An 8,132-nucleotide genomic window follows, 5' to 3' on the forward strand; every position below is an offset into this window, starting at 1 on the left:
TTTATTCCAAATGATCGTTAGACTAAGTAAGACACAGACTGACCATTATAAGGGTAAAATGATACCCGGGGTCAAACAGCAAAGTTACCACAGCATCACAACCAAGTCAGTAACGGGTAAATCCTCCTCTGTTTGCCAAACAAGCATTGATCCGACGTGGCATACTCCTAATGAGACGTCTAAGGTCATTTTGGTCCAGATTGTCCCATTCCTGTTGCAACGCAGCAGCAAGTTCTTGGACATTGGCAGGACGTTGTTGACGTTGACGTAACCTCTGTCCAAGCATGTCCCAGACATGCTCGATGGGGGAGAGGTCGGGACTCAGTGCTGGCCAAGGTAATGTGGTGATGTTCTGTTGTTGGAGGTAACCTGTAACGATCCTGGCCCTGTGACATCTTGCGTTGTCATCCTGGAAGATGAAACGGCGGCCATGACGTCGTGCGAACGGCACAACATGGACTGCCAAGATGTTGTCCCGGTAGTACTGGCCTGTAACACGCCCTGCAACAACATGTAAAGCCGTTCTTCCAGCAACAGCGATGCCTCCCCACACCATAACAGAACCACCCCCAAATCGATCATGTCTGATGACGTTAACGTCTTGGAAGCGCTCGTTTCGACGACGCCACACCCTCCTACGTCTGTCCAAAAAATCAACAGTGAACCTTGACTCATCTGAAAACATCACATTGCTCCAGCGTCGATTATCCCAGTGTTGACGATCCCTACACCAACGACGTCTTGCCTGAATGTGATGATCTCTCAAACAAGGAATCACGCGAGGACGTCGGGCGCGAAGGTGACCCCTATGCAGTCGATTCCGAATCGTCTGGCCACTCACTCTCACACCAGTGTCTGTTTGAAGACGAGCGCTGATCTGATTTGCTGTGATGACACGATTTCTCAAGGCCAAGGTACGGATAAATCGATCCTGGGCTTGAGTTGTCGCCCTTGGTCGACCTGAGCGTGGTCTGTCCTGTACAGATTGTGTATCACGGTATCTGGACCATAGCCTGCTTATGACAGACTGAGAAACATTCATCGTCCGCGCCACAACCGCCTGTTTTGTGCCGATCTGTAGCATGCCAAGGGCACGTAACCTTTCATTTTGGCTAAGCCGACGCATATCAAAATTTGTTTTCTGGTCACTAAAACAATTAAACTGATGTTTCCACCCTGGAATTCAATGCCACAATGACTGTAACATTCAAAGTCAGAGTCGTGCAAATCTTGGGTTGGACCCCCATGATGATCCCAAGCATCACCTGCATTCCATGCGGTAGCTATTGGTGCGTTTGGGCGTCACATGTAACTGGAAATGTTTCTTCTGTTAGGTTCTATAGTGACTTTTTTCGTAGTCATTTGCATATTTTAGTATTATGCCCCCAAAATCAAATATCCCCTACTTTTTTTGAATAGTATATATAGGTGAACATTGGTACAATTTTCAGCTAGGTTGACCCCCTGGGCTCCTGCTCTATCTAGGTGACTGGTCACCTCTGGCTTGCGGTTGTGGTTTTCGATCCCAGGTGTGAGCTATGTGGCTTGAAGATAGGCGTGCCTTCTCAACCTCGTGGGTTTACGTCGGGTACTCCGGTTTCCTCCTACAGGAAAGACCCCTGTGCGTGTGCTAAGATAATCAAAATAATACAACTTGTCTGCGATATCACTTGGGGAAAGCGGATATTAAACACTAAAAACAACATCATTTTCTGTTTAGGTTAAATTTGATTGCGGGATGTTTTACAAAAAGATAATTTTGCAATTAATAAATATGTGTCATCTATTTATTACGGGATTCTGGCCAGGGACTCACTTTTGGCTTGTTTTTTTGGCAAAACAAATGTTATTACAAACACAGATGTTAAAACAACATGAACCAACTGTTATAAATGTATATTTCACTTTCTACAGTTACTTGGATAACATCATTTTAAAAGGTGGCCCAGGCAGTTCATTAACTACACTATAAACAGCACATTGTTTATATGGACAGGGAGATTCTCTCCAAGCATATCTTAACATATGCATTTGTTGATTACTGCAAGATGTTGGAACATTTAACGTCACAGATGTTGATGAACTTGTTAAAGACGTTACAGGAAACCACGACGTTAATGATGCTGTTTCACAGACAGCAACATCACTTGATGCACTGCAACAAAACTGAAAGAAAGAAAAACGGTGTTAAAAAAAAATCAGAGCGATTGACGTGTAAATTCTTAATAAATCATATTTGTTGTGGTACTATTAGTCAGCTACAGTTACAGACCCTATATGTGTTGGTGTTATCTAAGACCAATCTTAAACGCTTTGAAGTTCACATATATTTTGGTGCTACCCACTGGGGCCAGGACAATTATTATTGTCAACAACAATAGAGATGTCTACACATTTTAACGCAGCCACCGTTATATAGTATTTTATTTGCAAGACGAATAATGGATGAGTCACAAGTGGGTAATATGAAAGCAGACTCATTGCTTGACGTTCTGCAATAATTAACTTGGCTTATTAGGCAATCCAATCTATAATTCAATCTATATTAGGCCTGTTCATCACAGATAAATACTTTCAGATAAAATAAAAAGAGTTGAGAGGGTAGGCCCAAGCATTCCCCAGGAAATATTTCTGTAAAACAGTTACTAGTATTTATGGATAAGAGCTAAATAAATAATATCTCTTGTCTCGTAATTTATAACATGCAATCGAGATACTTACCTCAAATCCGTTCTGAGATCTTGTTGTTATAACTGTTTGTCCCATGTCGTATGTAATAATTAACTTCGTATTTTGTTCATCAAAAGCTACATTGGACGGAAAAGGTCCCTGGAACTTTTCGGGTATGCTATAAGCAACAGCAAGTCCGGATAGAGTCAAACGGGTAGCTACTGTTTGTTTATCTCGTGGATGGACACTGGTTAAAATAATTATTGAACATAAAATGGCGGATTTCGTCAATTAAACATAATACAATAATGATACATCTGATTTAAATGATAATTAGTGTCGCCTATGCCCCATACCCAACCCGGTGGTTTCACTCGTAGTTCCCCGGTTTCATCCCATTACTAAAAAGCCTTGTCATATTTTGGTTCCGAAATGACGTAGTTTCTCTCTATCATTAACATTATTTTATCCAAACACCGACCCAGTAGGTATTTTGTATATCTGGAATACTACAGATAATCAAACGAGGGACGCGTGTGCTAATTCAAAATACTTTTCATTGAAGCCCAATTATGACGATGACCACCTTCTTGGTGAAGTGGACGATGGTTTGAACGGTCATTAAAATCACCACTTGTACTTAAGCGGTTGATGCAAGATACGCCCACAGTTTGCAAGAGATGGACGGATAATACGGAAAATCGATATGACTCTGGCATTTCCCAATGCTTCACATCGAATATGAAAAAAAAAACCCGTTAATATGAAAATGTAGCCTCTATTTTCAGGCAATCATAGACACTAATCTAGAAAGTGACGGACTGATATGTGTAAAAATCTAATACTACCGACATCCCGGTTATGTACCCGATTTTCTTGCAATCGAGGGCAAACAAATATGAACGTCGACGTCCGCGACGGCATATTAATGTGATAATTGAATGGGATTACCAGATAAAAGGTGATTTAAATTCTGGAAGATCTATAGCAATTACGCCAAGAAAGTTCAGGGCCGTCCTTCCGGTCCGATTTATATAAAATACAACCAATTACCTGCCAAAAGGTGATTTATAATCTGGAAGATCCATAGCAACTGCCATAAATACATTTTCCATTGTAGGATTTGGCACCATTCCATAACTTGCTGTTTGAGACCATCTTATTCCTGGAAATCCTGTTGAGATTGAAGCATCATCACGGTCTGCAGCCAACTGTAATAGTGTATAATTGTAGAAGTGGGTGAAATACGTGTACCGTCGTTATATATCAAGATAAACGGAAATAAAATGTAATTTTTAACGTGAACAAACAGAAAAATGTCTAATTTCAAATTTGAGGATTCGTGTACAGTATAATATATCCCTATCCCCATCGTTACATCCGTCAGTGAATTCCTTTAAAGGTTGAAAACACGATTGTACTTTCTACTCATTTCACTCCAAGTTGACAAGATTTTATCACCCTTAGTGAATGTATTATATTTTCAATTGTCCTTTACGGTCGACAATACTTTATTGTTTGTTGACATACATGCGCCATACATTTGTATCGTTGAAAAAAAGTAATATTTACCTGTACAAACCCAAATGGGAAGTTACTGGACGTTTGTGCTTTATTTTCGCTAAACTTCACTCTCCAGTCATCAATCATGGCGGGGAAAGTACAGTTATAAAGAGATGGATTCCCAGCATTGGCTTCACCTTTATAATGACAATAAAACAATTCTATAACTACCTGGATAGTCTGGTCAAATACTCAGGGGTTGATTTACATAATAAAATTCTATTAACCTTATTGAAGCATATATAGTATTACCTTGATACCAAATAGCTCCATATATAGTGTAATTTAAAAAAGGATGGATCATCGCATTCCATAATTGAGAGTGGCCTGTTGGTACTGCATTAACTTGCTCGCTAAAACACAAAAAATAACATACAGAAAGGGTAGTAATTACTGTACAATCGTTGTACATACAAATACAACTTAGACTTAAAAGGGGGCGCGTCTTTATTCTGAGATATCTGAACTCCACCCCCTTTCTTTCTTGACTATTTATTTTATCTGACACAAATTATGCACGTCTTTGAATATAGTTCTGTAATACATTAACATACTCCGGGTCGGGGTCTGTGTTTGAGTCTTCTGTAAGTCCACATTTTTCAAGCGCATCCGTTGAAGACCAAGTTTCTATTGGAGTTCCTCCCCAATCAGAAGCAACCAGACCAATAGGATAGTTGAGTTTCTGGTACAGATATTTACCATATAACCAACAAACAGCAGAGAAATATGTCCAGTTACCATGTCCTACACTGGCTGAAATTAAACCAAAGTTCTAGTTTGATAGACCTTAACAATTTACTTTTATGGTTGATCCAAGGTCCGGTTTCCCCTGTTATCCAATCAGGTCATCGTGTGATGTAACCAATGGACTAATATTCTCAGGTACGTAATTTTATCTATCAATATTCTGAGTTGAAAATTGCGGACAAGTTAATAGAGTACTTCTTTACAGCTTGATTTGAACCCTCTGAATTCCCCTTAAGTGCCATTCCTACTGACATATTTCGTTTGGAGATTGATGTATTTTTTTTTCGATCGCCTTATAATCTTTTTGGTGTACTGAAACGATAATTGTCTTATATTATTACTAATAGCAGCGAACTGTTGTCGAGAAATACTTAGAAATGGCCTCAAACGATCAAAATTTTGTTTAAACTAGCGTGATTGGCTCAGTCTACTCATTATGTCCGACTGATATGGTCTTTAGAATAAAACATACATGATAATTGTGACTCACCAGGACTAGCTACTGACCATGGTTCTTCCACACTTATAAAATCATACTGGGGAACAGTAGCAGTTTCCATAGCAACAGTAAACACTCTTATATTAGGAAAAGATGCTGCGTCGGCTATTTCAGCAGTTGCATTGAAGGCCTGTTGTAGAGAAAAAGTATGTTTACACACATTTGTACAAATATTTTGCGCACTTACTATTGTCACAGGAATAAAATGTGCGCATTATAGTAATTTTGCAATAAAAAAAATAGAGGGAGCATTGCCTGTTATCTATGCAAGTAATTGGTTCTATTTTAGGTTTGTATTGCCTAACGTTGCCAGTGTCCTCCCACTTCTAAAGAACCAAGCTCGTAAGCGTTGTATTGTAATACAAAATATATTAGTTCCGGAGTTGGTAAACCCCATTCTCCGTCACACCAACCAGGTGGTATACATATTTCCTAATTCCCCAAACAGATTTGAGGATTCACAATGCTTTTAGAAACAATTTTGGAGGACGTTTTAATGATTTTAGTAACCTTATTAACATGTAAATGGTAATATATATATACCCCAGCAACAGTAAACTGCATATTACTTTGACCAGAACAGACCCATACATCACCAAACAGTACATCATTAATGGTTATACTATCACCATGGCTGTTATAAATTTTGATAGAATAAGGACCACCAGCGCCAACAGGCGACAGCAATACCTTCCACACACCTTTACCTTCTGGTCCCATCCTTACCTAGAATTTTTTAAAAAAGGAAAATCAAAATCAGAACATAAAACCTCTATTTATTTTAGATACCCAATGTACAACAAGAAATATTTATCTTCGCCGCACAAAGCGTCAATTATTTTTAACCATAAAACTTTTCCCGTTAAGTAGATTTTGTTTTTTCTTAGTCCTTACTGGGAGTAGGTGATACGTTTCCTCGTATTCTTTCTCAACTCCAATTTGCAAGTGTGTACAAGGGCGGACTTGTGTTTTCGGTATCGAACGACCGTTAATGGAGCTAAGCCTCTATGTTTTAGATGAAAATGAAATATTTAATTTCATTTTAATCAATGATGGAGCAAGCTCTATACAATCATGTACTTTCCTTGTTCACATCTTAAACGGTCATTTCGAGAAGTGGTAACCGGGATTGAAACGCGCCCTATGTTCTAGTTGGCGTGTCAGTGGTCTAACTTAGGACTAGTTAAGACTTGAGATGAATATAGGGATAATAATAATACTATAAATATTATGGTTTGAAATTATGACAATAATACTGTTGCTATTGCTACTCAACTGTTGTTTGTATTTGCTGCATAATTTTAGTATTAAGCAGTTGGACGGTTATAACATCGCCCACGTTAGAAGAGTATCCCCAGATACCAGGAAATGCTGGTGCTTTCTGAAGAACCATGTGATCACCGTAGGATGATGCCAGTGATAAGGTGGCATCTTTAATGGAACCTGTTAAAATAAAATAAATCAACATTAATGGAGATTGTAAAGAAATGATACAGGTGTGAAAATGACAAATCAGATTACGATTCTGTTTCTTCCTTTTCCTTCCAATTTTTACCATACAGTAAGCCAACATGCTTTCAATCAGGGGCAGTTCTGGGTCGTGTTCTAAATGGTTTCGTACACTCATCCAATATGATTCATTCTCATACCCATAAATACCCATAGTTCACAGCAATACGAAATGTGTCAGCAATGCTGTACAACATTAAAAATAAAACGAAACGTGCAAGCGTTTAAAGCGAAACCTAATTGACTCGGATTTTAATCACATTGGCGAAAAATATGCTTGCTTTTGGCATCATGTAGAAAAACATCAAAAAAAAAATAAAACGACACGTAATTGAAATGTTTATTGACACTCGTTATTTTTTCATTGTTGAATGGAAACTTAATTTAGACTATACCAGGTTTACATCGTCGTAACGATTTTCTGACTGAAAGTCAATAGTCTAAACGGTGAATTTGGATTGAATTACCATACAATCTGAGTCCTACCCAGATCAAACAGGGGAATTAAACCTTTATGATGCAAATTCGATAGTGTAAATTCCCCATAAGATTTCAGAAGTCAGTGATATTGGGAACCAGTGGTCACCAGCTGAGTCACCCATCAAGTTGTTAAAGTACAATAAACAGAAGTGTTGTATGTATGTATCAGACATAATTTTCAAGTGTAAGCATATATAAACTATACTATAGTATGATACTTTGATTGCTATTAATTAAGTTGTGTATTACCTTTTTGTCCCTGGCTACCTTTAAAATACAAAAAAATGAAGCACACAGTAAATAGCACCTTCATTATGGGATTTGTAGACCTCTGCCGAGGATAAAAATAACACTAAGATATAGTCGGCGAAATATGTGTTTCAGGTCATGGTCCTTTTTAGATAAGATATTGAGAAGAGTGGAAAGTAGGCAAATAAGTGCCACGTTTTACAAGTTCAATCTTGTTTTTATTCTACATAATAGCACCATAGCCACGACACGTCGCCATGACTAACCTATATAATTTTCACTTGATATAGAAACGACACGTCGCCATGACTAACCTATATAATTTTCACTTGATAATACTGTACAGATTATTGTCAAGAATAATGCTGTTAGTAATATAATTCTATCCAGTTAAATCCATGTATCTCTTTTTAAA

The 8,132-nt window shown here is 38.2% G+C and overlaps 1 protein-coding gene across 1 annotated transcript; it reads right to left on the reverse strand.

The window, feature by feature from the left end:
• Positions 1-4,744: 4,744 nt before the first annotated feature.
• Positions 4,745-7,791, reverse strand: LOC126809481 (sialate O-acetylesterase-like). Its single transcript, XM_050534088.1, has 5 exons — positions 7,718-7,791; positions 6,756-6,922; positions 6,023-6,205; positions 5,471-5,609; positions 4,745-4,986 (listed from the first exon to the last, which is right to left on the reverse strand). Exons 1-5 carry the CDS (start codon positions 7,779-7,781, stop codon positions 4,745-4,747), a joined length of 795 nt encoding a protein of 264 aa, XP_050390045.1. The 5' UTR covers positions 7,782-7,791.
• Between the last annotated feature and the right edge of the window lie 341 nt (positions 7,792-8,132).

This window comes from Patella vulgata, chromosome 2 (genome assembly GCF_932274485.2).
Source record: "Patella vulgata chromosome 2, xgPatVulg1.2, whole genome shotgun sequence".
NCBI classification, from domain to species: Eukaryota; Metazoa; Mollusca; class Gastropoda; family Patellidae; genus Patella; species Patella vulgata.